The 27,804-nt window shown below is 37.5% G+C and overlaps 1 protein-coding gene across 2 annotated transcripts in view; it reads right to left on the reverse strand.

The window, feature by feature from the left end:
- Nucleotides 1–27,804, reverse strand: part of UNC5D (unc-5 netrin receptor D) — a 167,782-nt gene that overhangs the window by 14,003 nt on the left and 125,975 nt on the right. The window contains exons 8-10 of one of the 2 annotated variants that reach the window (XM_049831254.1): nucleotides 17,364–17,468; nucleotides 14,880–15,257; nucleotides 12,259–12,343 (exon numbers count right to left, since the gene is read on the reverse strand). In XM_049831254.1, the coding sequence (XP_049687211.1) occupies nucleotides 12,259–12,343; nucleotides 14,880–15,257; nucleotides 17,364–17,468 (568 nt within the window). Of the gene's footprint in view, nucleotides 1–12,258; nucleotides 12,344–14,879; nucleotides 15,258–17,282; nucleotides 17,469–27,804 lie in introns of both variants that reach the window. The other variant, XM_049831253.1, reaches the window with a different exon arrangement.

The following is a 27,804-nucleotide window of genomic DNA, read 5'->3' on the forward strand; positions in this document are numbered from 1 at the left end:
TATTCTGCAGAATGAACAAGCTAGGAAACTTACAGCAGACATCAGGGACAGGACTTCTTTGCTTAAATTTAGAACTCTGCCAAGTAGATATGTGCATGTGGGCTCCATTACAGTCAGTGGAGATCCCCATCAGCACAATTGAAGTCTAGGGATTCATCTAATCTGAATGTAATCACCTATGTTTGATTAGCTAACTGCTTGCTAAGTTATAAAAATGAAGTATCTGACAAGAATTTAACCCTGTCCCACATCAATGTGTTTTCCCTACCTCTTACAATAAATAACTGTGCAGAGCCAGTGACAAAGTGGATGAGACTCACTTGGATATTAATACTAGCAATTGAAACATCTTGCCCTGTTGGTTTTGGTTTGGTTTTGTTTGTGGTTTGTTTTGTTTTGTTTTGTTTGGAGTGGGGTGGGTGAGTGTGGCTTTTGTTTGTTTGTTTGTTGGTGGTGTTTTTTGGTTTGTTGGTTTTTTTTTTTGTTACACTGTAATCCATCTGGCTTGTATGATCCCGATGTCTGGCTTTTAAATTCCTGGACATGTAGTTCACTCTTAAAATTAAAGCAAATGGTGTTTCCAAGCTAAAAAATGAGGGGAAGAACCTCAACCAAAGATATAAATAAGAAGATAAAATAATAAAACCAAGGTATAAGTAAGGGGGAAAACCCTGCTTAAAAATTAGGATATAATTCCACTGGCACGTCACAAGCTAACAACAACAACATTGCCCTTTAGAAGTTTGCAGTAGCAGCATGGCAACAGCCAAACCATCCCATACTGCCTGTGCTGAGCCCAGCGCTTCATGGCTATACTGTTAAATTCTAAGTTACCCAAGCTGACTTGGATAATACATATAAGTGAATGTAGCTCTCATGTAGGCACACTTATGTGTAGCCCTGCACTTATATCAATCAGATTCCAATCCTGTAAATTGACTTTGCACATCTATCTATCTATCTAACATCCCCTGGGGGTAGCATTCTCAGGATAGCTGTAGTTGTAGGAGCTCAGAAAATGCAGTTATAAAAACACTATTCTTGCTAAAGACTTGAAAAGTTCGAACAACTTCAGTGACATCCCTTACTAAAGACTACATGTACGAGTATTTGTGAGATGAAGCCTGGAGTGGAAAAAAAAAAAAAAAAAAAAAAAGACACAACATGCTAACAAAAAAGGCCAACTCTGCTTTTTCTTTTTCAAGTGTCATAATAAAAAATGTTCCCTAAGTGTCAGTGCTTCTAAGTGTTTGTAGAATTCTTAGGCTAAAAAAAAAATCGAAGCACAAACACAGCCTCTACTATAGCTGCCATGTTCCTCTTAAACAGCAAGTGTGTAAGAGGGGGAGGGAGGAGTAGAGAGCACAAAGCATACACTGCTTGCAGGCCTTGCTGCAGCAAAGCATCTCAGCAATGGCAGTGCTCTTACTGCATTTAGAGATATGTGAGATTTGTTGAACTGATATTAGAATGACTGCTCTAAGCAAACAGTTCAAGCAAAAAACTACTTGCTTCTGCTTACGCCTATGAATAACAAACAATTTCTCACATCTCCTGCACTGCTAGGAAAACACTATTTTTGCACAAAATACCATCACTTAACACCAACCACTGCTACTCTTTATAAATGGTAGTTGATTTCCTTGAAAATAAAACCTTCCAGCAGTTTCCCCAAATCACCTCTCTTTCCAGCTAATTAAAGAAATCAGCCAGTTACTTACAAACGCAAAGAAAAAATATCTCAGAATTATTAGAACCCCTCAAGCCAACTTTTATACGTATTTATTTTTCAGTAAGTTATTCAGTTCGTATGATTCGGCTCTGCTGTACCTCGGCAAAGGCTGGTGCGTTCTACTTGCTTATCTCTGTTTTGATGCACCTGCAGGAAGGGGGTGACAAAAGTGTATTTCCAGAGAGTGAGTCAAACCTTAGTTATTTAACTTGTTTGGTGAATTTCTATCCTATCTCTCTCCCAACACATACATCCCTTACCAAGTGGCTGCTGCTGACAAACACATAAAACACAGGGAGGGTGGGGAAGCTGGTGGCAGTGGAATTTTGCTAAAGTTACCTCCAGTACAAAGCTTGACAATTCATCTTTAGTAATGGAAGCAAAATATAGGTTATTTTGTTTTCAGCACAACACCCTTAGGAGACATGAATCCAGAGTTTTAGTTATGCTAGTGGTGATGATTCCTATCAGAAATAGCTCAAATTTTTCAAGCCTCAAGAATGAAACAAGACAGAAAAAGAAATAACACCAATAGTGGTAGGAGAGTCCTGGTAGCAGCCTGGCAAAGTTGATGCAAAAGACAACCGAGAGATGATGACTGTAGCCTACCAAGCGCCTTCCCTCCTACCTCATTAAAAAATAAAACCAAAAAAGCAACCAAACAAAAAGCAAGCTAGAGCCACTGGCAGATTTCCAGGGTCACTCTGTATAATTGCCAACTGCATACATCATGGAGAGAGAAATAGCAGGGGTGTGTGTGAATGACCAACGGCAAACTAGCCTGAAAGGAACCATTTAATTGCTTGTAGAGAATCATTCCCCTCATAGAACATATTGGACAAACATGGGAGTTCTGGGAATTATTCAATGTCACATGAACTGAAATCAGTTAATTAGATGAACTCTCACACTTGTTGCCAGTAACAACAGTCTTCTGTGTAATAACTGACATGATATTAAGACTCTCATGCAGTTCTGAGCCATTTATTAAGCAAGGCAGGAAAGGGCAACATTACCAAATGCGAGTATTTAATATTCCCATTGTTGGGAGGTAAAACAAATCAGTAACCAGATTGGTCCCCTCAAATCCATCAAAATCAAAGGTCTGTAAGTTTTCCAGTAAAAGAAAGACAAACAGTTACTATTTATGAGCAAAAAAAATTAAAAAAAAAAACAACAAACAAACATTTTTTTCTAAAAATACTACACTGGCAAGGAAAGTTAGGAATTTCACCCCACAATATTCTGCCCTCCACAATGTACTAGTAAAGAGGTTTCTTGCACTGAGAGTTTCATTTTCAGTTTAGAAATTGCTGCTAGAGAGGCATTTGTACCTGAAGACAGAATGCTGAGAAAATTCTGTGAGGAGGATCTAGTCCCTCAAGGAGAAGGTCCAGTGCCACTCAAAGCCCCGTTTGAATCAGCTGCCAAAGCAGCTGGTTGTATGTCTGTCAGCCTAGCCTAAAGAAGCAGCAAATGGTGCTACAAATGCTAGATGTTCTTATCACTTTTTGCTGCGCAGAGGGCCCAAGTTGCAAGTGTGGTGCTACCAAGGTGTGCATTCCATCCCAAACCACTGCTCTGTTAAAATTCCATGTTGGAACACTGTGAAGGTTAACTAGAGAAGCAAGGAAGTGAAGAGGAAACAATGCTGAGTGTCCCTTTTTTCCTGGACGCAATGAATTTCAGAGAATAATTTAATATTTGCCTTTCAATATTTACTCTCCTAGTGTCTTATCATTAGCATCTGCAACAGACAACCTAACGGCATAACAGGCTCCTAAACGAACTGTGATACCTGGGAAGTGAAGACTGTCTGGTAATGAATGCATCTGTGCCTTGAGTCTGGATTTCTCGTTGCAGTTCACTCCTTGGATGGCAAAAATACTTGCTTACAGACTGCTACAGACACTGAAATGCTGGTTTTTTTCCCTCCCCTTTGCACCGAGACTCATACAAATGAATGTGATGGAAAAGCAGCAAAATAAATTCATGGTTTAAAAAATTAAATTTAAAAAAGGAACACCATGATATTTAAACTATATACCCATCAAGCCTGCAGTTTACAGCTGAAATGGATTCCATTGCTGTGGGTTGTTTTTGCAAGATGAGAAAATTTTGCCTTTGGAAAATAAAGGTACATTATTTGTCACATTCGTATACCACATTGCATGTAAATGCATACATTCATAAAGCTTTGATTTTTCAAATTATATAATTACAAAATATGTTTAAGTCTGGGCAAGACTGTCTGATTTGATTCTGTGTATGCAAATTCCATCATGTGAATACTATGTATAGGTGCCGGACACTTGAAGTTAGGTGTGCATCAGAAATACATTCCATCTTCTATATCGTGCGTCCAACTGTGTTCAGTTACCATTGAACCTTCACATTAATGCTAAATTCCTACAGATCAAAAAGGCAAATAAAACCGGGGAAGTAGTAACATGAGACCTGGTCTTCACAGTCCTCTCAGTTTGCTCCTTCTATTTTTCCACTCTCTTATCTTCCCCACTCTTATTTTGACTGTATGGTTGGAATCTCTGAAAACCATATTTCACAGTATTTTCGTAGTCATTGCATCTCAGTTATGCTTTTTTTCTAATATTTAGAATACAGAGGCATATTCACAATTTACAAATTTTAGTCAATTCAAAGTCATAAGAAGTTTTTGTATGATACTAACCAAACACACTAATATACTTGAACAACTCCCAACTTCATGTTTGATAGAAGTGTGAGGGTTTCTTTATATTCAGGGACCCATTCTTTACAGTTTATACTTGCTCATGTAAAGAAAAATGATTTGTTTATACCGTAGGTGACTAAATGTTCATCTTAATTAAGAATCACTTTGCCTATTCTCATCTTTTCTTACATTGCAATCGGTATGGTATTGCAAACATGCTATTAAAATGACAGCAGTGTGCAGAGTGGAGAGAAATGAAAAAGGAGGAGAAAAAGATGGTGGTCAGGAAAAATATAAATATTTCAGGGCAGATTCTGCCATCAGTTAACCTTGTTATCAAGTATGGAATACAGATCACATTCAACAAGGACACTGTATTATCTGAATAATTGCAGACTGACATTTTTCTCTTTGATACAGTTTTCACACGGGATATTTTATAAAGCTTTACATACATTAAAGTCACATAAGAGAACTGCAACAAATTTGCTTACTGCTTCAGAGTGAATCAGTAATGTAATTGGGACCAGAACCCCGGATCCCAAATACTTGCCCATGCCTCATGTCCCCCCACCCCGTCAGTAAATTCTATCATTAGTTGACTGGATTATCAGCTCTTTCTGACTGGAATATCAAACCTTTCACTGCATTCAAGAACATCTGCTTTTTCATTAGCACATAACTACAACATGTAAAAGCCATCCATAGAAGCAGATCCCACCTCCCCCAACTACTTAACTACATGACAAGGTTTTCCCCCTTTACTTGAAAAGCATCAGGTGAGTGGCAATTTTGGGGAGGTAAGACAATGTGCTCAGTGTGCTGACTTAGCAGAAATTATCTCCTCATGGGGCTCAGCATATAATAATCATAATTTGTCACTTTTCAGCCTGCCTCTCTCCAACATCTCCTTTTCTTAATTTTTTTTTTTTTAATGAGTATTATGCTCCCTCTATAAAAAGGAAAGCTCAAAGCTGAAGCGTCACGCTATGTAAAAGGTGTCAGTGCTTCCAGTGCTTTTGTTCCAGCTGTTCTCATCTTATTTCTAGACCCCAGTAGGACCAGCTACTCTGCCACAGCTGGCAGTCACTTCTCTCCTTCGTAACAATCTAATTGGATCGCAGTATGTATTTTTTATTCATTTTTCACTTCTAAAAACTCTTTAAGCACATATGCTGGCAGCAGGTGGCTGTGAAGCACTAGCATTTTAAAGACAATAGCCATACCCTAGCCCTTGTGCTAGCTCTTCCATGATGAGCATATGGGGTTCAAGACTAGGCTGTTGTGAATGGACACACAATCTCTAGTAGAATCCTAAAGTATTTCAGTGCTATCTAACATCTGCACAGAGCTGCTGTCACATCTACTGAAATATTGTTTTGCTTTTCTTGAATGCACTTGACCTGCCTCCTTGGTGGGGACAATTTGGGATGGAGGGATGTTAACAATGGCTTAGGGGTGAGGAGTCCTTCCATCTAAGTTACCTACAGGCTCTGGCTGATTCCTGGCTGGATAGAACTAGCCAGGAGATCTCCCAGTCAACAGTGCCAAGACGTACACATCCCAGTCCCGTTAACCAAGTGACAATTTCTAACTGCACAGAACCACTTGCTAGCTGTAGTTCCCTGAAGCCTGTAACTAACTTCAGTGGTGCATCTTGAGCTGTTCTGGTTCAAGGAACAAACCAGCAGATAGTGATCTCTCTTTCAGTGTAGCTCTGCTTAGTCTTTCTGGCTTAAGTATGAAGTCAGAATTACGCAAGGAGGTGTCCTGGTTTCAGCTGGGATAGAGTTAACTGTCTTCCTAGTAGCTGGTACCGTGCAATGTTTTGAGCTCAGTATGCAAAGAATGTCGATCACACACTGATGTTTTCAGTTGTTGCTAAGTAGGGTTCAGACTAAAGTCAAGGATTTTTTAGCTTCTCATGCCCAGCCAGTGAGAAAGCTGGAGGGGCACAAGGAGTTGGCACAGGACACAACCAGGGCACCTGACCCAAACTGGCCAACGGGGTATTCCATACCGTGTGACGTCACATCTAGTATAGGAACTGGGAAGGGGGGGCAGGGAATCGCCCCTCGGGGACTAGCTGGGTGTAGGTCGGTGGGTGGTGAGCAATTGCACTGTGCATCATTTGTACATTCCAATCCTTTTATTACTGCTGTTGTCATTTTATTAGCGTTACCATTATTAGTTTCTTCTTTTCTGTTCTATTAAACCATTCTTATCTCAACCAGTGGGTTTTGCTTCTCTTTCCCGATTTTCTCCCCCATCCCACTGGGTGGGGGGGAGTGAGTGAGCAGCTGCGTGGTGCTTAGTTGCTGGCTGGGGTTAAACCACGACAGGAGGCAAGAGACATTTCACTCATTCTCGCTTGGGCCAGAATCAATAGCTTTGTTGTTTCTTTCACAAACATCAATAACCTGTACTTTCTGCCAGCATCAAAGCACACACATGGTGTTTGAAGGTTGAGCTTAGTTATTTTCCTCTGTAAGTAGTCCTTTAGTGTTTCTTTAGGAAATTCTAGCATCCTGGAGGAAGCCCATATATGTGTCCCTATGACTTTTTGGTTTGGTGTCTTTTTGGAGGGTCTACCAGTTCCATCACTCATTTGTTCAGTTACATGAGACACTAAAGAATTTTCAGACCTGACTTTGATTTCTAGTTAGGATACAATGAGTTTTTCATTCCACAGAGGAATGTATCAATTTACAGCAAAACCAGCTGATAATCTCATCACAGTATCTGTAGTACACAGACAGGGATTATTTTTTTTTCCCCCTTTACAAAGTGAATTCAACATAGCTCTATCAGATTCCATGTCATCTCTGTTCCTCTGCATCTTTTAAGGTATATCTCATACCAACTTCCCTCAATAGCTAAATGAAGATTAGAATAGAAGTGACAGCTAACGCACTAGTCCCAAATAATCTAAATCTGAACAGTATGATCCTTGTTCTTTCAGACACATTTAAGATGCATAAGGTACCTATTATGGTGAGTTCAAATCTCTGCAAGAACAACACAGGACTTGTATTAACTTAAATTCCACTGACTACCATATGATGTGGACACGGTTTCATTCAGAAATTAATTATAACTTGAGCTACTTCATTTTTAATGGTGGTACATCTTCAACTTATGAAGTAAAGAAAATCTATCCTCTTTCTCTAATCCACTATTTTACTCTTCCTCCACATCCAAGCGTTGTGCCTGTTCAGATGGACAATTGTCTACATTTTAGGGATATCTGCATGACAGACCATGTCCTTGTATAGCAGTTCTGCAGGGTGGTTTAGTACTTCTATCATCTTCCATACACACGTACAACTCGGGTACTAATTCTGAACTGCTGGCATTTCCTTCTGCCCTCAGAACGTGGAAGCCCATGGGCAATAAAAGAGAAGGTTCCCTGCATGTCAGTGCAATCTGGAGCTGCTAGAAAAGTCTGCTTTATTCCACCCAGTTCAGATGGGTGAAAGATACATCAATCTTGCCTCAACTATGTGAAGAAAAATACAGTATTTTGATGGAGAAAAAAAAATAATGTTTGCTTTTGTCTCACTTTACAGAATTTCACTTTAAAGAAGGAAAGAAAAAATCTCCCTGTGATAATCTTTGGTTTGGTTTGCTACCTCTGCTTCTGCCTACAAAAAAAGAAAAAGAGTAGGCAAAATTTGCTGCTTGTTTTTAATTAACCTATTTTAATTCATTTCTGCAGAATCCTTGCAGATAAAACAGCTGGGGTTTTTTTTCTTCCTCCCTTTTACATATCTTAATCTTTCATGGAAAATGATCAAAAACGTATGGCAGCAGATGGGGATGGAATATGAAAGTTTTCACAAAGGAGTTGAGATATGAGAAAAAAATAGATTTCTCTTTAAGCTTTGAAAAATATTTCTAGGCTTTAAAATTTATAGACAGCTTTGTATCTTTCAGTTCTTAAAGGAAAACTCCAGCAATCCTTTGGCTATGAGTTATTGTAAATAAAAATTTACTGTATATGCAGTTATTTTCTTCTTTCCACATCTCCTCAGATATATCCACCAATTTTTCAGTGCTTACAGCTGAATGTATATTTAAGGTGAGGGAGATAAGAGAAATAACTGCTGTAAAGAACTATAACCAACTCTCTTGTCTCCAGTTGTACAAACCTGCCCTTGATTACTACTTCTAAAAACTGTCCCTCTCACAAGTACTCATAATGAGACTTACTTAATCAGTGAATCACTCTTCACCTGGGACCAATGTCTCCTGAAATTATCCTTAAATTAATCAGTTAAAGTATACACTACAGATTATTCACTTAGCTCTGTTTGGAATGTAAATTATGAAAGGGTAGTTCAAGAAAGCTAAGAAGGTTATTTAAGAACAAAAATATTGTTTGGAGTGCCTCACTGCAACTTGTAAGACTGGATGTAAGGGTAGGACCAATAAATTCTGTCAGTGCACTTACTGAACTACAGTTTGCCAGCCTCATGCAGAATTAGGAGCAGCAGAAAGACTCAACATCAAGAATAGAAGAAATGAATTCAAGAGAAGTTTAGATTAGAGCAAGGAAAAAAAGGTGAGAAAATTTAACTGAAAAGCCTCAGTGGAACAAAGCCACGTTACAGAATTAACGAGCCTTGTTACTTTAAACTCGCTGAGGATCTGGTATGTGCAGATTCTGTATCATTAACACTTTTCACTGGATGAAGACACAGTCTTGTACTTGCAGAGATGCACACAAGATGCAGCAGCTGACCTCTGGCAACAGCTCAAAAGGGGGGACTGTAGAGTGCTTTTCAGTAGCTTATTTCAATTAAATATAATTTTATTATCCCTGTCACTTCTCATCTGACAGTCTCAAAAGATTTAGCAGTCATTTATCCTCCAGAGAAGGGCAGTAGAGAGATTGCCTTGTCCACTGCTGAAATGCAGTTGTTCAGAAGCGTGGAAGAGTAGCGTGTGACAGTTTAAGGACGCAGAATACCTTACTACTTTAGAAGTTGACATCAGGTACCTAGATGTTCCTCTAGGTTTAAATGGGGAAAGACTCGGCTTTAATGATTTTTTTTCTTTAAAACCATCGTTGCATACCTTTAGTGACAGCAAGAGGTGATAAATTTTGTTTAGTCTTAGAGGCTTACCTGCAGCAATAGAGTTCTATCTAGCATAGGAAAGGGGAGGGATGCCAAGGTGAACAGTGCTGTAAAAAAGACTAAATTGCTGTTTCTGCTGCTTGCCATGAGTATATTCCTGAGAGGTCTTATTCAGGCACTAGACTGACTCTACTTAGAGTCACAAAATAAAGAAAACCCATTGTAAACAGCAAGTGAAGAAGGTGAAGTATACTACGTTATACATTAGCGGTAGTGAAAACAAAGCCTTAAGTGATACACATAACAGAGTCTAGTAGCACAAGTCAAAGGCTAAGCACAAGATTTTTTTAATGTTTTGTGTTTGCTGACACTTAATCCTTAAAGGGTAGCATCAAAGTTCCCTAAACTAGGGGGTGGCAGGGGGAAGGAATGTACCTGAACAAAGTATAAGCCAGAATGACTGTGGCAAGCTTTCCTGAATAATACCTCACTGAGAACATAAGAGACAGGGTATATTTACCCATATTTTACCTGCAAAAAGACACAAAATCCTGGAAAATAGAGGCAGGAAATGGGGTAAAACAAAAAACCATTAGAGGAGTTTCTCATGTTGTTCAAACTCAAATGCTTGTATGGGGAAAGGGATTGGGACAAGTATTTACAACAATAGGTGGAGGTTTGATACTGAAGGTAGACAGCGTGACTGGTCATTAATAACACTAAAACATGGAGTAATTTCAGAGGTATCTTAAGTACTGCTTGGTGTCTAGACAGTAACTTGAGACCAAATTCCTGTTTTTCTTTCCCGTTCTACTACTATAATTTCAGACAAGAAGTTTAAGACTTAACTTCAAATGCATTTTAGTTCTTCAGGGGCAACTTCAGGCATCCTGACCCCGCGTTGGCACTGTGGGCTGCTCCTGTATCTCACTATGGCCACTAGACACATTATTTAGTTAATGAATGGTTGCACTTCTTACCCCAAGCACTTCTAGCACTTTTCACCTCAGCTCTTAAGAGTAGTGCAAACCCTAGTATCTCTCAAGTCACTTAAATTCACAGGGAACTTGCCAAGGACCAAACATAACCGTTCCCTAAAGTTTTCACTTTAGAATAAACTTACCTTAGAAACTAAATAACACAAACTTTTACCTCATAAAAAAAACCCAAACAAACAAAAAAACAACAAACAAAAAAACCCCACACAAACAAAAAAAATGATCTTAGGGAATTAAAAAACCAACCCTAGGTCTAAAAATGAAGAATATGTTCTAATGGTCTCAACAGTTCAACACTATGGGTAGCATTTCATAAGCTTTACCTTCCCGCTGAATCCAGGTATTAGTCTAGTGAGAATGCTACGCTTAGACTAAACAAGCTCTCTTCATTTGCTGAATTACACTCAATTACATACCAGTTTTCTAATTTTACTCTCTTGTAGGGTTTGATCAGTTTCTAGCTGAAAGTGAGTGAACCAAACAAGCAAACTGAACTAAACTTGGGTTCTGCTGATGTGTGGTCTATCAGGCTCAAAGGAACAAGAGAGTGCAGAGCACTTTGATTCTTTATAATCCATGTTGTGTGAAAATTAAAGCCGCTAGGAAGTCTTTTTATGGGAACAGCTATCAAAATCTGCTAAAACCATCTCCTTCTCTGGCCATGTTTATTCATAGAAATAAAGGGGAAAATCCATTCTAAAGCAAGTGTCTTTGGGCCAAATTCCATTGTCTTTCTGATGCAGAGTGAAGGCAACTGCAGTGATTAGAGCGGAACTGATGAAAACACCCACATGTGCAGCTGGCAACCGAATTCAGTGTCATGCATCTAACAGAACATTTTAAAAGTTTTAAAAGCACCTAGAAATGAGCTAGGTTTCTTTTGTACAACAGACATTTACAACATACATGATGCACCAACATTAAAACAAGTGACCTGCATTTGCCAAACCATAGTTCTTGTTTCCTTTTTTCCTTCTTCTCTTTGAAATAAACATGACAGAGCTGAAACCTTGAGAACCTCAGAGAATTGTCTATTTATGAAAGACCACCAGTATTTCAAACATCACCTTCCTGTCCCACCAGATGCAAAATTGAAAAAACCCCTAAGGATCAAAGTGCAGTTAAATTTGTACTGTTCATCAGCTGGTGCCAGCAAATCTGTCGGGGCAACAGATTTTAATGATGATTTATGAAACAACATAATTTAAGAAATGGTCCTGAGCATTCACGTATTTGCATCATCTAGGCTACCAAACAACTGTCATGAAATAACAACAATTTGGTACCTACACACCATAGGGTCATTCAAACTGATGGCCTGGATAGCAAATTTTAACCCGCTGTCTGCATATTATGAGAGTCCCTGGACCCAAAGGTTCTATAACAAGTAATTAATGAAAGCACCTGTGCTGTTAGTAGACTTGCATGACATAAGCCTGCAAATCAAAAATGATAAAATCAGTGATTCAGAATTCAGCACTTATCATGCATCAATCTACTTGAGGCATCCCATCCTTTAACAACATTTGCAATAATTCCATGTGATTTCACAGAAAAATCGCACAAAGATCATTGCTGCTGTCATTTATACAGATACAGCCTATGTCACAACAGCGTGGTCACACCAGCAACAGGGAAGATGGAGTGACTTTTGCACATTCCATTCCTTTAGAAAGTGTTGACAAGAAATCCATTAAATGAGACAGTTCCACAGGTTCTGGATGGGTGTGTGTAGATTTTTAATTTACTTCTTACCTGGACTCCTTCTGAGTAATGGCAAGATAGATTTCCCACGAACTCTCTTCAGGAATAGCTCCATGTGGTATCAACAAACTGACTCCTACAAAAGAGCAAAGGCAGAACTTACCTTTGGGAAAGGCACTGGATGTAAAGAACAATGCACAACTGGCCTCTGATTTACAAAACCTAGAAAGGCTATCCAGTAGAGCAGAAGAATGCTCCTCTGAAATAGTGGTTCTGACTACAACATTATCAGATGAAAAGAAAATACGTTATTGATATGATCCATATAGTTACTAATATTTAACTGTCTTAGAGCCTGGAATTATATAGTCATACCCCTAAAAACTTCTTGCTCCAACACAGCTCTTAAATAGTTGACTTCCCATTGTTTTGTGTCACTAAATGACACTGGATTTGTAGTCTAGATGTGACTGAAGGCTTCTCTCATCTTTGGGTACAGGCAGACTGTTTTTTGACTTCACCACTTACACAAAAGGGAATAATTTATGGAAACAAAAGGTACCATCAGCTGTTTCCTTAAAGGCTTCCAGCAAGAGTGGTTTGTATTCCCAGTCACTTTGATGGTCTTGTTACCCTGACAGGCTTTTATCTGATGCAGCAATAAAACAATCTCTTTTGAGTTCCCTATTTAATTGTTCTTCTCTTTTTTTAAAAATAATAAATATAGTGAAAAGCACATGTGCCTTTGGTAACTTTTAAGTTAGCCTTTGCCAGTTTCTGGAGGGTGGTTAGGGCAAGCCAGTTATGAAAGATTTTAATCCTTCATTCACTCTTTTCACTCTTATTTGCCAAAAGGCCTTGTAATGATACACTTTTTGCCATTTGCATAGCTCCACATTTTACAACATGTGACCATGGTTTCAGCTTCTCTTGAAACCCCTTTGTCTCTTTCTAACTTCGAAATCAAATCTGATAATTCTAGGATCACAAGGAATCTCATAATGGAGACTACCTAATCAAATAAATCTGAATTTGCATGTCAATCACCATACATTTTTGTTCATATACATAATAACTAGTGAATCCAAGTGATACGATTTTCCTTTTACTCCACTAGTATAAATTAGAAGTTAACAAGGATGCTTTCCACCAGGTACCAGTGAAATTAGACTATTGTATAGTGTACTCAATACAGAAAGACTATATTTTACTTTGCATATGTCACACGATGCAGAACCTCAGCTAAATAGTGACATGATTACACTATAATTTACAATTGGCTACCAAATTTGATCTTACATAAATAGGCAGAAAGGAAGCACATGAATTGCAAAAGGACCAAATTTGTATTTAAATGATCTAATTGATGGGACTATCATTATATAAAGTAGTTAAATATATAGTATAAGGGACTTCTTCATTTATGACTTAACTGACTTAGTGCCTCTGCCTTTGTAAAATTAATTCCTGAACATAAAAACAATCTGTGAAGAAATGAATACATTCCATGTGTCATGTATGCCTGTACGCTAACTATTGTATCCCTGAATTTTATACTGCTACCATCTTCTCTAAATACAGACCACATTTTTTATGGTAACCTTTAAAGTACCCATTTTATGAAACATGGAGGATAAAGCTCTAAATCATTCAGTTCAACTAGATACTAAGAGATAAGCCTGGACACATTAGTCAAATGAACACACAGTTGAATTTAAAGTGGATAAAGATGGCCAGAGTTTGAAAGATATCCTCTTAGCTAGCAATGGTGGTATGTGGCGATTTCTGCTACATTTGCCACTTTGAAAGATAAAGTATCCAACATAATTTTTATTCAGCATGATATGAACATAGTGATGTAGTGCAACATACTGCAGGACTATGATTTTAACATCCTTTATTTGAATCTAATTTGGTGCCATATATTTTCAGCTAATTTAACAAACAATTTCTTAAGTCTAAAATAACGTCTAACAAAACTCTGAAGTCACAAAACAAACTCTACTTCTTAAACAATGCAAATTGAGCATCTCTGCTGTGATGTTCAGTCCGTAGCCCATTCTTGAAATGTCAGCTGACTTTGAAGTGCCCCACTATGGAAATCTGTCAAGCTATTAAGCTAAAAGAAAGAGAAAACGAGAAAGACAGGAGTAAATGCTAATGAAAGCTGTGCTAGAGTTTTCGTTGAGAGTGGAAGCTATTCTCCAGAGACATCTGTTTGTTATATGCTGCAGACTTCAATAACATAATGAAGTCTGACAATGTTAACGCAGTCAGATGTTGATGCATGTAGATTCTGCTTTAAATATGACCCCATTATATAAGATGCTGATCCAATATCGACCTCCTTCTTGGGGAGCCCTTCTTTTGGATCAGTATCCAAGTAAGCAACAGCTTTGATTAATAGGACTTTGATGCTGAAGACATCAAGAGAAGCAGTACTTTATAACAGTTCAAATAGGCATAATGTCTCTTTACTACTCATCCCAGGCTTTCTTCTGATCAGTCATCTCCTGTGTGGGCAACATGCTCTACTTCCCAAAATTTGCATTAAGGGAGCCCCTACTTTTTCTTTTCTTTCCTTTTTATTTAGTTATGGAACACTACATCAGGCAAAATAAGTTTAATCTGAATTTATTTTATATGCTCCTAATGACAAAGGATCTACCCACCTGTGTTTGGAACCACTAAACGGCCACCTAGGTGTCCAAAAATGGCAGTTGTCTTCAGCTCACTTGTTGTTGAAATAGAAGACAGGTTCTGAATATACGTAGCCTTGTTTCTAGCCTGTATTGTACCAAAAGCTCTATTATTCCCATGAGGAAAAGTTCCAGAATGTGCCTTTCCATGATACTCAGCCCTCTCCGTCACCCCTAGGGACACCATGAATGAACTCTGAACTTTGACTTTGATGTCTGACAGAGGGTTGAACAGTGAAGACTCTGTCATTAGCTCCTTGTCCATGGGGTCCTGCAGGCAGATTGGTCCACTGTACGTTCTGCTCACTGTCAAGTCAGGCTGCATGGATGAGTTCAAAAGCAGGGAGTTACCTGGCAGAATGAAGCAGATCGGGGAGTTAGTTACTGTATTAAGGTGGTAAATCAGAAACCTCTTTCTGACCTTTCCACCATTTCCTTTTTGACTTGCTCTTCCTTCCTAATACTCTCAGAGCTCAAAATCACATAAGATAATGTTAAAAAACAGATTAAGTGATGCAGTAGATCTAAGACGTACTTGATCGATATGTTTTTCCGCACGTCAGGCAACTCCAGAGTGCATGAATTCAAAAAGGAAGTTCCTTTTTGTTTTGGATTCATGTTTGTGTGTATGCCCTTCCCCCCCCCAACACATTAAAACGCATTGGGTGAAAACACATCTTCCTGCAGACTTTTTCCATGGGCTGACACACAATGATAGCTTCGTGCCTGAGGGGAACTGGATTGAAAAGAAAGTAGGACAAGAGTAATACAGGGAAAAATAACACACTTATTCATTTAGGACAATTTTAGCTCAGAAAAGTCTGAAAAAAAGGAGAAGGAATAGATAGATTTAGGGCCTGAATTCTTTAGCTGCTTTGGTCTTTTTTTGTTTGGTTGTGTTTGGTTGGTTTGTTGGGTTTTAGTAAATAAAAGTTTTCCAAAGTAACTGATCTTGTGAAAACTATCTGTACTGCATCCTTGAAAATTTGATCACTTTAAAGGACTGCATGTTGGGTTGCTAACTTTATAAATATGTTGTCTGTATGTCAGTATTGTGCTCTCTTTTCTCAGCAAACTGAACAGAGAACTGGCTGTTTTTTCCGCTGAATTGTTTAGTTTACAAATGCTGTTATTTAAAAAAAACCATAGACAGAGAACCCAAAGCAACTTAAACTGAACTAATAGCATCCTGGCATAAGAGAAATTGGCACACTTGGATACTTTCAGAGCATCCAGAACTAATGTTTTTGAATTATTAAATCAAACAAACAATCAAACTTAAAACAAGACTTTCATGGCAAACTGAACAACAAAGGAAAAAGTTACTATTTGAGACAGTCATTGAGGGTTATATGACTCTAACTAAAGGCTCAGATTTTTAAACGAAACATCCTTGTCTACCAAGCCCTTTTTCCTATTTCTTGCAATTTATGCCTGGTGAGGAATGTCTCCCAGACAATAAAGTAACTGTAAAAACAATGGCAACAAAAAAGCAACAAACACCACGACCCCCCCTCCCCCCCCCAAAAAAAAACCCCAAACAAACAAAACAAAATCCCCCAAACAACACCCAACCAAAAAACTGCAGCATATCTGACTTTTCTGAAGAGAGAAGAGACATGGGGATGCTTTCACACCCCACCAACACACCCACCCACCCACAATAAGGCAGGTCTTTATGATAGAATGTCAGTACAAAATTAAAGAAACATACTATTTTAAAGTAATCACCATTTGTATTCCTTCCCACCTTTCTGTCCAAAGGAAATAATATGCCAGAAAACATCTGAGTGCTGCTTTTAGTAAAAGTTAAGTATTTCTTCCATACTTTATTGTATTGGTGGCTTACTGAAGGTTGGGTGTTTTTTTGATCAATACATGTTTACACATATTTATTTCCCACAGACCTCAGAATGTGGATTTTGCATGCTAACAGCAGCTGATAAAAATACTTGAAGTTGGGTTTCTCGGATTAACAGTAAAAAACTAACCATTTTTATTGGAGTAAAGAAAATAGAAGATCTCTAGCTACAGGCATGCTTTGTAGTTTGTTTTGATTTGGTTAATTTGATTTGGTTTGTTTGGGTTTTTTCAGTGTAGAAGCTAGTGACAGTATTTGTAAAGCACTTAAGAGTGTGGTCAAGAAAGATGATGTATTTGTCCAAGTTGCCACAACAGATCAGTAGCAGAGACAGTAAAAGACAGTTCTAACCACCTGATCGTGTTCCTTGTACTGCAGCTAACCTTCTCTGGCTTTCAACACATCTGCTCAGCAATAAGCTAGAATGCCCTCCCACAGCCAGTCACTGAATATGAGCTTAGCATCTCTTTGCAGTAGGAGCTCTGGAGAGAAGAAAATGAAATCACAACACTAACCTTGTCTGACTGTTTTAAAATTAAATGTCTGGAAGCCGCCCGTCAGTGCAGATGAATCAATCACATCCACGCCGTACTCACTCTGACTCCGTCTGTAAAGGGTAACGGCAACCACGAGCACAGCTACAGCAATGACTGCTGCTCCCAGGCCAGAGTACAAGGCAATGTCACTGGCAGTCTCAATATCTGAAAGAAGAAAAAGTGGGTACCAAGTCAGCAACACTCATGAAAACGTTCTGACTGGCACTGGCTGGCCGTGAGCAAAGGGGATTACATGAGGCCACAGCCACCTGGCTGGGGAAGTAAAGCTTGAGACGTAAATGTGGAGCAGATCACAGCAGGATAGAGGAGCACAAAGGAACACTGAAAAGCAAGCATTTGAAAGCAGGAGCAAATTTCCTGATGCATCACTCCATGTAGGTGAGCTTACTTTGTTTTGGGACTCGCATCGTGGTCTTCACAGTTTTTTTAAAATGGGGGAGTTGGACTCGTAACAGTCAGAAGCAGAGCACTTACCACTAAAGAGCCTTCTCCCTCATCAGCACACACTGCTAGCTTGGGCTCCTTGCTGAGGTATGCCATCGTTTCCCATTCCAGCCCAGTGGAGATCATTAAGGTATGGTAATACAACCCTTAAAGGCAGGGCGTGGAACAACTGCACTTAGGGAGGGCTGCTTTAGGTTTCAACATGAGTCTCATCTGCTGCTACCTTCCAGGGACATGTAAGTTTTAGGCTTGAACTCTAGAGCTAATCCAGGAAGTTATGAATCCTCTGAAAAATCTTAGTGAAGATTTCCCCTTCCCTGCTCTTTATTTTCTGTGTGAGCTTTAGCATAAGAAGGAACAATCCATCCTCTCACAGCATAGAGAGGGGCTGAGGAGATCCCACATATCTTCTCGTCTCCTGCAAGCATCTTCAGTCTTTAAAAGCAGGTTGGAAACCGAACCTTCCCTGTGATCACACCCATGCATTAAGCTTGCAACCAAGTTTTCTAACACTTCAGACTTTTATAGCAGAGAAAAAGAATTCATTGCTTTGAAAGAATGAATCCAAATGAAACCTGCGATATTATATAATTGAATTATCCAGTCCCACTATTCTAGATCTTCTGGGATTTGGGACCACGTACCATGAAATTAAATTACTCGACAAGTACACTTAGTGGGTCTTTAGTTCCTTAATGCCAAACTCCAGTTTAGAGGAAGAGATAATCATGTATTCACCCTATACATCATCTGTTATCCTACTGTGTGGCGCTTCTGCTGTCAAGTGAGAAGCACTTGGTACAGAAGGTGCATTTATTTATAACAAACGACAGTGACAAAAAATAACTAGGAAATCCAGGCTATTCAATAGCAGTAAATAAACTGCAATGTACAGAAATAGGGTAGGAAGTTAAATTCAGCATTTAATAAATAGCCAATTACTGAAATTACTTAATTACTGTTTGGGAGGAGGCTTCTGTTGTGCATATGTTTTTCTGCAGAAAGTCAGATAACTTTATTTTAGCTGAATTTTTAAAATGAACATGAAACTTCAGACCATTGAGATGAAAGAAATGAGTAGCTATGGGCAGCATCAGAAAAGCTAATTTTCCTGGCTCACCAGTTTCCTATGTAAACTAAATGTCTGACAACTAACAATATAAGCAGCTGAACTTCCTGGGAAGGCACACCAGCTGCCAAACGCAATAGCTGAGTACCGACTGTTCTCTAACATAAGTGAAACGCCATATGAATTGCAGCAGCAAGGAAACCAAGTACGTAAACACTGCTTTAAGTGGGCGGGAACACGTGGGATATTTGCTGTGAGTAAGGCAATGTAACTGATTTTTTTAGTTGGGCAGTTGAATCAAAAGTAAAATAAACTTTGGCTCAAACGTCCTTAATAGAAAACACCCTTTCCATCCCCATTCTCAAACTGTTTCCAGTCAACCCCAAATACAACATTCCAACATCCCATTCAACCTAAAATAAACATTTTGAAATGTTTTACTAGAACTGCTATTTAGCCCAGAAAATACTTCTGAAAAAATTCTGTTGAATTTTCAGATAACCTCCTACTGAAAAAGGTTTCCATTTTTAACATATTTAGAACTTGCTGAGAAGGGGGGGTGGGGGGAAAATCACAAAGTTTCCATGCAAATATCAGCTTTCAGAAGAAATCCATCTTCTGTGGCGTGTCACAACAAATAATCACAAGTGGATAAACTTGTAAGTAGCTCTTATCCAACTTCTTATAACATCAGAATTGCCACACAGTTCTACTAAATAAATTACTAGAGAAAAAGATTTCTTTCTGAAGCCTTTTTTTTTTCCTCCATTTTTTTCATGAGATGCCCCCTTGAAAATGTTGTAAAGATAATTTTAAGCATTTTAGGTTCAGAGTTAGGAATTCTAGAAAGAAAGCTGTTAGCTGACAGTGTAAATGTATCAGACTAACAATGGGAGATGCCCATGTTCTCTTATGCCAGATGGAAAAAGCAAACACAAAAAGACAGGGTCACAAAGGAAGACTGGGAGTACCTCAGATCTAACCAAGACAACCTGAATCCCAATCCAGTGCCTTAATCACATACTGGTTCACCTCCATTTTATTCTCTAGTATGAGGTGCAGAAAGAAAAGTATAGAAACAAATTAAATTTCTATTTTTTCCAATTTTCTATTCCCAAGGTATTTTGTTGTTACAGGGAATTAATTATGAAACTCTATTGTTGACTTAATTTTTGTGGTTAATTAGTACAATGAATAAGCCAAGAGGAAGAATGCTATATATCTCCAGTGGTAGAAGAAACCTAATAGCAAGTGGGTTCTTTTCCTTTCTAGAGAACCATAGTGAGCTGGTAGTTATTTCACCATAAAGTATCTTTAAGTCTTCTATTTGGATCATTACTTTAAAACGGAAAAGTGCTGAAAATTTGAGTTACCTCTTCTACCTTTTGGGGATAATAAATTACAAAGTCTGAAACATGCAGAAGTAACCTATCAGTAAAAAATTACTGCCACCATAATGGCAGTATGTAGCAAATATAGGAGTTGATCTTTCACCATCAAAACCGGAATATAAAACATACTTCAAGTTCTCACCTGTGAGTAACTACAATTTATTACTCTAAATCTACTTAAATAGTTTAGCTGCTTCTTTTCAATCAATTCAGATGTCAGCTAATTTAAGTTTTATACTTTTATAAGTGCACAAGACTGTTGGACACAGGTCAAAGATGAGAGCAAGAATACAGAATTTTTTAAAAATGCAAACACTTTGACTCAAGCAAAATTTTTCTGGAGAGAATTTTTCTTTTTCAGTGAATACTTTTAAGTATCCCTAGAACTTGAATTTGATGCTTTTATATAAATTATATGATTAAAAACTCTTACAGTTATTGTCTCTGAATTTCCTTATCTTTAATAAAATGGTCATTGTCCCGTTTCATACAAGACCTGGAAGTTATTCAAGTGTTCCCATAATTATTCCATTGCAAGGGAAAAAAACACCCACAAACCCAAAGTAACCAACACATAGAGTTCAGAGGAAAAGGATATCCTTTTCAGAGTTTAGCAAATATTTAAATAGCTTTAGCTTAAAAGAGTAAAAACAAGAGTGACATGGTATTCCTTTCAGTTGTTCCTGTGGAACACAACTGCTTAAGAAAGAGGACTTTAATTTTTCTTTTATTATTATTATTTTATTTTTATTTAGGATGTTAGTATTATAGAAAAAAATACTGGGTTTTTTACAGTAATTTTAATCTCTTCATCGTTCTATCTTTTCTTATGGATGACTGCTTTTAGGGGAGACTAGAAATTAAAAGAAAAGCATAGCAAATTTGGGGAACAGAGTAATTTTCTGCTTTTATTTTTTCCCAGAGGGTAAAAAAAAAAGTGAAAAACAAACTAAAAAAAGAAAACATTTATAGTCAGGCAATTACTATGTAATGAACTGCATCCTCCCAGCCCAGAAGAGGTAGGGACTCTTGTAAAGCACTACAATTCTTATACATTTCAGTTACAGGATACATGTTTGTGGTAATTGTAGCCTATATTTCACTCCACCGCCTGACACTGTTACACAACGTTTATTGAAAGCACATTTGATGGTAATGAAGTTTCTATTAACTATGATTAAGTTTCATAAAGCACCTGAAGATAATTTAAGATGTGCAAGAGCAGAAAATGAAACATTTGGTTTAGTACATTAGGAAACATAATTGATTAAATTATCTCATTTACAATAAGTGCTTTCCAGGAACTATGCAGGGCATACATTTTCCCCCGTCTACCATTAGAGTTTGCTAGGAGATTTGAAAGATTTCTCCAGCTTGCCATCCTCCCCCAGTTTTCTGTCACTCTCATTTTTGGTCCCTCTTAGCAATTTTAAGCCCATTTCTTCACATAGCCAGTCTTCGAGACCGAGGATCAAAAGTCAGAGAATCATGTAAGAGGTTATTTAGTAGAACAGGTTGTTTCTCAATTATCTTTGTAACTGACTTTGATTTTGCATCAATGATGATTCATGCAGTCTTAAACTAAGTTCCTGTTTAGCTGAATAGCAACAAGCTGTAGTATATGTTTCTAACCCCACAGCTATAAAGAAACCCTTTAATTCTCCTAGGCATCTTATGTGCCAAAATCAATTCCATTAAAGTTACTTTTTTAATAAATCAGAAAATAAAGGGATTTGACTGATATTCTTTCAAGATTCTCTAATTAAATGGGAACTGTGCATATAAACAAACAAAAACATATCAATTGCCTGAGCTAAGTTATGACACAGACGAATTGTACGTGACCAATTAGGAGATGATTCCAGTGAGACAAAGACAAGACAAAATTAAAAATGCTTAAGCAGCTAAGGCAACCACAGCACATTTTTGAACTATCTAAACTGGATTTTGTGTTTCCTCAGAAATACTTAGGGAAACATAAAGGAGAAATATTCTCACGCAAGCTTTCTACGCGTTCATTTCTTTCTACGCAAGCATTTTCTACGTTTAGTGGGTGAAGCTGGGTGGCTATCATGCACCCTACATAACTACATCATATTAAAAACTGAGAGCTTTTAAAAAGCCAAACACTTTTCACTCACCAAGAGCTGTAGCCATCTCGGACAATAACTGTGTTTCTCTATAATTATGATTTTTATTGCATCACATTTCTGTTGTAATTTTGTTATGTTCCTTTGTAAATAGTTAGGAAGTTGTCTGTGGTTTACATGGATTTGAACTTGACCAGTTGTTTTATCAGACAGAGGAATACCCTGGGATCAGATAACCAAATGGCCTTCATTCAAGCCAGCAAGAAATTTTGCTGCAGAGTGTTTTGACATTGCAGTCTACAGCATGTGAGCTCAAAGGAATTGCAGTCAGGTTATGATTTCAAAATGTTCTCCTAATGATTTGGGGCCCAAGTTCCATAAAATTTCAAATAATCTGATCACTCTATGCCCCTATATCCTGGAAGAATACTCAGACTTAAAACCTACATATTTTGTAATACGTAACAGAAGAATCTGTCTTCAAAGAAGATATAAACAATTGCATGCATTACTTCTCAGTACAGGTGGATTTTTGTTTTAAGTCCTTCAAAGCAATTAAACAAAAAATGTGTTTATAAATCTATTTGTCAAAATTCAAAGACAATTTTTTGTTGAAAATTAAGTAAAAATCCTCAAAACTTTGTATATGGTTTATGAAAGAAAAAAGCAATGTCTTCACTTTAAAAGAGACAAGCCTCATGGAAATTGTGATTTTGGTGAAGTTGTGGGTTGGTGGTTTTTTTTCTTTTTTGTAACAAAATCTTTCAGTTAGTCAATTCACTCCAAATGTGTTGCTCTATAACTAGAATTCCACTGAAAGCACTCTTAAGACTAAAAAACAAAGAGTGCAGGATGGAATCCCCCAAAGCCTATATAAATGATATCTACAGACTCTTTACAGTGTAAAGCAAATAAACACCCTTTACCAATTGCTAAATGAAGGCTGAAGCGAGCTGAATAAGGTAAGACAGAGACAGTAGCGGAACCAGATTTGAACCAAGAAAGCCAAATTCCTATATTAATTCCTTTTTTTTTCTAGTTACAAGTCCTAAAGAAATCAATTTCAAGATAAGCATGCCTGTAGAAAGTGCTCCCAGTCAGACACAAATTACTAAAGAATGGTGACTTTTCTACTTCTAGTCCAAAACCTATGATGACAAAGTTGCTAAGAAGATGCTTTCAGGAGATGTGAAAGCCTTTCGTATAACCTTCAGTTTTATTTTGCTCCTAAACAAATAAAACAGAATGGCAGAGAAGATGAGAAAAATCATATTTACAAGAGAAAAAAAATAACTTACTTTGGGATTTTATTTCATGAAGAGGTTTTTTATCTGAGAGAGAGAGAGAGAGAGAGAAAGTTGCACTTAATAAATTTACATGGAGCATATCTATTTCCTATATCGCTTCTGTCTAGCTCTATAAATGAAACATTTTCTGCTTGTTTGCTGACAGTATGAATATTTTATGTTGTCCATATTTTTCCCTTCATTTCCCCCCCCCCAAATTTATTTCAGAATGTTTCTTTGCAGTAATTTCTCACTTGGTTGATTCAAGTATTCGTTAGCTTTATTGGATGCATTTATTTAGAATATTATACATCTCATCAATAAGAAAGTTCAATATTTTGAAGTGGATCACTTGGCAAAGAAAGTTAAGATTTAATTATTTCTTTGTATGTTTGACATGGAAAGGTTACTGAATGGACACTTAAAGTAATTTATAAAATATAAAAACATAAAATATGGTCACATTTATGTATCTAAATATACACCAGTAATGACATCTATATGTGTATATAAAGAACATATAGAATCAATGTACTACCATGCATACGCAAATATATTGTAAAATAGGTTTTATACAGCAGTGCATCTCTCAAAAATGAGACTTCTCTGTCTCCCTCGTAATAAGGATTTGAGTTATCCTTTATAACCTAGTATCTGAAAAAGTAATCTTTAGAAAATGGGAGACTCAGGCTTGTGCAGCACCCACACCGCACGAGTACAGACTATAGGTGACCACAGCAGCAAAGCAGCCCACCGGGCATGCCAGTCCCAGTGCAGCAGTCCGGAGGGAATGCGTCTGCGATTTCCAAGACCCTGCTTACAAATTCATGTTCTGTGTGGGGTGGCTGGGACTGTCCCAAGGCTGCCCTCTGCACGTTCAATAAATGTAGTCTTAAGGTAATTCTGCCACCCCTTAGTTTCTTGGGCAGTCTGCCTAACTTAAGCAACTATTCCAATACCTTTTGTTGAAAGGTTGCCTGAAGAAAACAAAACACAACACGTAATGTACTTATTTCTATACAATTCAACAGAGGCTAACAGTTCAGCAGAAGTAGACTAATCTAATAGACGATAAAATGTGGGATATAAATCCTTAAGCAGATAAGATTATACCCATTTCGTAGGTGCTTTGTGTTGAAAGGAAATTCCCTTTGACTGAGCTCTTCACTGATTTATCTTTTGAGTTTCTTTTTGTGTGAAGGATCTGGTACTGGCTACCTCTAAACGTCAGTTATCAGCACAGTCCCTGTTACTGCAATCCTATGATCTACACCGGGAAAGAACAGTCTTAACAGAACCACATCAAGGTACAAGATGTTCAGCTTAGTGTTTTACTATGTGATAATGTAAGCAAATAGATTATTAGGCACCTTCTATTATTCTTAGTATTTGTGAAAATGATAGGTTTAATAATACTTAACCCAAAAGATTCTTGGATTTTGGTTTTGCCAAAAAGCAAGGTGTGGAGGTGTTTTTCTTCTTGAGGTTGTTTTTATTTTTGGTAGGAAGTAATGTACGTAAACACCAAATGAATAGTGTCATTGAGCTTTGCAATGGAAACAAACATTTGCATGCTGCTGACATAGTGCTAGCTACAGAAAACTGCAATACGATGGAAATGCGTTTGCCATATAAACTGGTGAGATTGCTAGATCCAGAAGCCTCTTGGCAATATTCAGTATCACGGCTAGTTGAAAAATGGAAAACGAAATTATTTGTGATTTATGGTGCATTAGTAAAAACATGTTTGTGGTTCATCTGCTTATGGCCTACTTGTTTGTTTCTTTTTGGGGAACTGGGAAAAGAAATCAATAGGTTTTGAAGTTATAAAAAATAGCTTTAAAGCAAATAGATAAAACAAAAAACTCTACAAAACCGTCTCTTTTACTAAGGCAAAGCAAAAGCTTTCACCTCTTCAAGATAGGGAGGAATCCACTGTGGAAAAGTATACTACCGACAATACTGGTAGGAAAGAAACAATGAAAGAACAAATATGCAAGAAACTAGTAAGTTATTAGGACTATCTTGAATGATAGTGGGCTTTGCATTCAGATTGAGTCAATCTCTGTCTCCCAGCTTGGCAGGCCTGGCAATCTTTCATATATATCAAAACCAAAAATGATTCTACCTTTCTTCTGCATATAAATTTGCATCTATTAAATTGTTACAATTCCTAGAAGAAATTCCCTGAAAGAAAAGCACTTTCAGTTGCTCCTCAGTTAAGGACTGGACTATCTGGGTCCATCCAGAAAATCAAAAACCAAAGCGAGAAAAAGGATGTTCCTGTGAATGGAAGGTTGTCATCTTTGTGTTATTCCTAACCTCTCTGGTCAGGGACTGAATGAAGAGCCTGAGAGTAGGCCCTCATTTATCACCATTTCATTTAATGACTCCAAATTTGAAAATTCATTCTAAAAATTAGTATTTTTTCCACCAGTTCAGAATCAGGCCTATGCTTTCCTGGCATCTTAAGTTCTCATCCTTACTTTCATTTAAGTTCTTTATTTGTTAACCAAACAAATGTTTCATTTCTATTTTTGCTTCAGGAAAGGAACAAAGTTAACAAGTTGTGCCTGATAAATAACCTCCAAGAGATTAGTTTTCTGTAGCACAGTACTGCATTTCCTTCACAATTCCCCATGGGACGAAAAGCAGAGCAGAAAAGGCACATATTGAAGATGAACAGGGGAAAAAGATTTTTTAAAAATAGGGTAATTGCATCAATTCCTATTAGCTGAGAAAGCAATTACAGTCCTAAAAATAATTTGACACAAGTATATATGTACAGCACGACCCATAAGGAGTAAAAGTATCACACTCCAAGATGAAAGAAACAAGAGACACTTAATACTTCAGTCTATTTGAATGCATATGGAAATTCAACTTTGAGAACCAAAACACACTCCTGGTACTACTCACCACAGCAAAAGGAGGAGACGAGCTTATTTAAAACACAAAGAACATGTAGGCCAGAGCTGATGTCAGCTCCACTCATTACCTAACAGTAACAGCTTTTATATCACTAGGCTTTAGCTTCCTCTTTTACTACTTAGCTTACTCAGTTCCAGGGAAGTACTGTTGCATATGAAGGATAATACTGACAGCATGCTCAACTCCAAATTACACTGGAGTGGATTTTTTTCCCCACAAAACACCTGGAGATCAGTTTCTGATCTCATATTAGGTGAAAAATTGCTGGTGTGTGCAACAGAGAGAAATCTTCCATTATATTTGTCTTTGGATTAATTTTAGACTATTGTTGTTAGTTCACAGTTTCCCTAACTCCCATCTCACCCTATAAAAGGAATAGAAATACTTTACCCAGTGAGACTGCTGCATGGAAAATCCAGAAGCAGCAGATTTCCCTCTAACCCCTAGATATTCAGCATAAGCTGAGAATTTAATTTGTTAATTTTAAATACTATTGCTTTGATGTCAACATATGCATCCCTAGTAGGCTTAGATTTTAAACGGCTTTTCATTTCAACCATAAAATTTGGGGTTTATTACTTACGCCACTTATCCTTTGTAAAATGATTTTGATTTGATAGTCCCTTTTAACATCGAAGTTCTATTTTACACTTTGTGTTCCACAGCTGACACTAAGTTGATTAAATCTGTACAAAATCTATTCATATTTTTAAAAAATGCTTTTTGTATCTTTTTACCCATAGTGATCCATTTATTTTAAAGAAGGCAGGTTCTTTACACATAGTGTATTAAGAACTTTTAAGTCTATTAAGAGCATTTTAAGTCCCATATGTAGAAAAGTGATTTGCTTCTGAAGGAGAAAGCTTTTGCTATTCCAGACATTTGTTTTCAGTCATACACTGTTTACTTCACTTCTGTTTGCACATAGTTGTGCAAAATAGTTACATTTTCTTAAAACTGCATCTGTAAAGTGATTCTAAATGACATGGCATAGAAAAATTACAATTCTTCTGAAAAGGTGATGATGAAATCCTGTGGTAGTTCAATTGATTTCAAATTGTTGGGGCATTTTTCTTTTTTACTGCAGCGTGATTAGTCAGGTAAGTTAGGGATTCATTAATGATAATATTCTTTGCACCAGTGGCTATACAAACATAGAGCAGAGGAACAGTACCTGAGCCAAAGAACTTGATTTTATACAAAGCTTATGACAGACAATGAAAATCATCATCATCGGGTAATTATTGAGTTAGTTGCCATGCTGTAACT

Source organism: Accipiter gentilis, chromosome 28 (genome assembly GCF_929443795.1).
Source record: "Accipiter gentilis chromosome 28, bAccGen1.1, whole genome shotgun sequence".
NCBI lineage: Eukaryota > Metazoa > Chordata > Aves > Accipitriformes > Accipitridae > Astur > Astur gentilis.